Here is a 2,500-nt window from a genome sequence, read left to right as displayed (position 1 = left end):
AAAACAACACAAAAACACTTTTGTCCCCGCAGAACATGTTTTGCACAAATTATTTATTATTACTTATTGCTGTTTTTATTGACTCATTGCTGTACTCTATTTATTCATATGTTACCTCGTGTTTTCAACCTAAGAGTTATTATGTTGTTTTACTATTTGTTTTAGTTCACTTCATATTTCAACCTGGACCTGTAGAACTTTTATAATTAATTTTGCCATTTTGTTCTACTGTCCTTAGTTGGATGATGTTTGATATGTTCCTCCATGTCTTTTCCTATGTGTGTGTGTATGTATGATGACTCTATACTGCAAACAAAATCTCCCTCGGTACAAAATAAAGTAACTTGAACTACCGTTTCTGTTTCACACACTCGCCATTGGTTTTGTATTTTTTTTTCACCACCAATGACCAATCAATGACCAAACACCTCTTGGCTTCAAAGCCAATCAGAGACCAGCCATACCACGCCGTGTCCGCCGTACGTACCTTCTCGGCCATCTCGTGGGAGTGGTGCAGAGAGTGCTCCCTCTCCAGGAACATCCTCTGCTGCTCGGAGCTGGCCAGCCGGCAGGTCAGCCAGGCGGACAGCGTGCAGGAGGAGATGCCTGCGGGACGGGACAGAAGACGCCGCGTCCTCAATGGAAGAGCCTCAACAGAGAGTCAGCGGTGTTCACTTCGTTCCCTTCATTCGTGAATAGACGATGAGGGAACCCGTTTCAGTGTACTGCAATGAACAGCAAAGACCGCGTTGATACACATCAAGACGGCATCAACGGTGCTGCCACCGCGGGAGGTACCACAGAGCGCAAGTCCTCACTGGGTCCTAAATTTGCTCATGCAGGTTTCTTCCATTTTCATTATCAACACGCAACAATCCTGTATGTCTGGTTCATCTCCTATCAACCGGGAACAGGTGATGCCGCACCAAACAGTACGTTTCAGACCCCGCGTCTACCAGACGCAGGTTGAGGGGGACGTGCACGTGTTGCTTTGAGAGAGTCTTTTTGAGAGTCTACCAGAGGAACGAGGGATTGTGTGTTTGGCGGCAACACAAACTCAACAAGGAGACGTCTTTGGGAGGTGGACAGGACCCCGTGTGTGTCGGCGGTTGTCAGTACAGCTCTCATAAGCGGTGGCTCGACGGCACGCACGTCATTCACCAAACTGACAGCCGGACCCCCCCCCCCCCCCGACAGCCCCCCCCCCCCCCCCCCCCCCCCGCCCCTACTCTCTCTCTTTGATCTCCTCTCACCATGGCAGGTGTCACGGCTCCGCCTGGGTCCCCTCTGCTAGGGGGTCTCCCCTACTCTCTCTCTGTCTGTCAGACTATGACCAGACCTATGACGTCGTCTGCTCCTGTTCCTTCACCCCCGTGGTTCATCTTCTCATCACCCAGCAGTATGTCCACTCTGGTTTTCCAGACACTCTTTTCCAGATCGTAATAAGACTTTGAAACAGTTTGTATAGATTCTTGGCCCCTCAGTAAAATCCTTCTTTCTAAGAGTGATCCTGACCTTCCCCGCCTAACCCGTGTTCACGTTGTCCCCCGGCTCCGTGCTCCTCAGCCCCTCCGTCGGGGAGGACTCACCTGGACCCCTATCGGAGTCCCACCGCTCTCCAGCCCCTGGACTCTCAATAAATAAATTCCTCTGTACCGTCAATCTCGTGCTGCCTGCCCGGTGTCGTGCGTTTGGGTCCACTACTTCCCCCCCCCCCCTGAGATCGTTACAGCCGGCATGCAGCATGCGGCACGCTGCACGCGGCATGCGGTGCGCAGCATGCGGCGTGCGGCGTGCGGCGTGCGGCGTGAGGCATGCTGCATGCCGGCGTGCGGCGTGCGGCGTGCGGCGTGCGGCGTGCGGCGTGCGGCGTGCGGGTTCACCGGTGTCTCTGGGTACCTAGGCAGGCCAGCGTCATGGCCGCCAGGTGGACCGAGTGCATGGCGGCGTCCGGCCTCTTGCTCAGCGCGCGCACAAACTGGAAGTTGAGGATCCCCCCGATCAGACCGCAGATACAGCAGGCGGAGAACACAATCATCTGGGGGGGGAGGGGAGAGACGGACGGACGGACGGACGGACAGACAAGAGACAGACAGGGGAAAAGAAGGACAGATTGATGGACGGAAAGACGTACAGATGGATGGGCGGATTGACAGACACAGACCAACAAAGAGACAGACAGACAGACAGACAGACAGACAGTCAGACAGTCAGATGAGCGGACAGACATGTTGGCCAATGGACACAGACAGACAGAGACAGACAGACGTGGTTATTTTGTAGCAGCCAGTTGATTTGTTTGATTTCTTTGAACTGCAGTGATCATCACAACAAATTTCACTTTTTCAGTTTGTTGAATTAAAATACGTTTGAGGGACAGACCAGAGCCAGACCCAACGAACAGAGAGAAGGAGAGGGCAGGAGAGAGAGTTAATGACAACACATCCTGTGTGTGTGTGTGTGTGTGTGTGTGTGTGTGTGTGTGTGTGTGTGTGTGTGT

At 52.9% G+C, this 2,500-nt stretch overlaps 1 protein-coding gene across 1 annotated transcript in view; it reads right to left on the bottom strand.

The window, feature by feature from the left end:
• tmem196 (transmembrane protein 196) overlaps positions 1-2,038 on the bottom strand; it is a gene marked incomplete at its 5' end in the record, with an annotated part of 3,398 nt that extends 1,360 nt beyond the window's left edge. The window contains 2 exons of the mRNA XM_084490037.1: positions 488-606; positions 1,900-2,038. Of these exons, the coding sequence (XP_084346163.1) occupies positions 488-606; positions 1,900-2,038 (258 nt within the window). The remainder of the gene's footprint in view (positions 1-487; positions 607-1,899) is intronic.
• Positions 2,039-2,500: the final 462 nt, after the last annotated feature.

This window comes from Micromesistius poutassou, assembly GCF_964030765.1.
Source record: "Micromesistius poutassou genome assembly, contig: SCAFFOLD_1667, whole genome shotgun sequence".
NCBI lineage: Eukaryota > Metazoa > Chordata > Actinopteri > Gadiformes > Gadidae > Micromesistius > Micromesistius poutassou.
The sequence above is the reverse complement of the archived record's forward strand: the minus strand, read 5'-3'. Positions and strand labels throughout refer to the sequence as shown.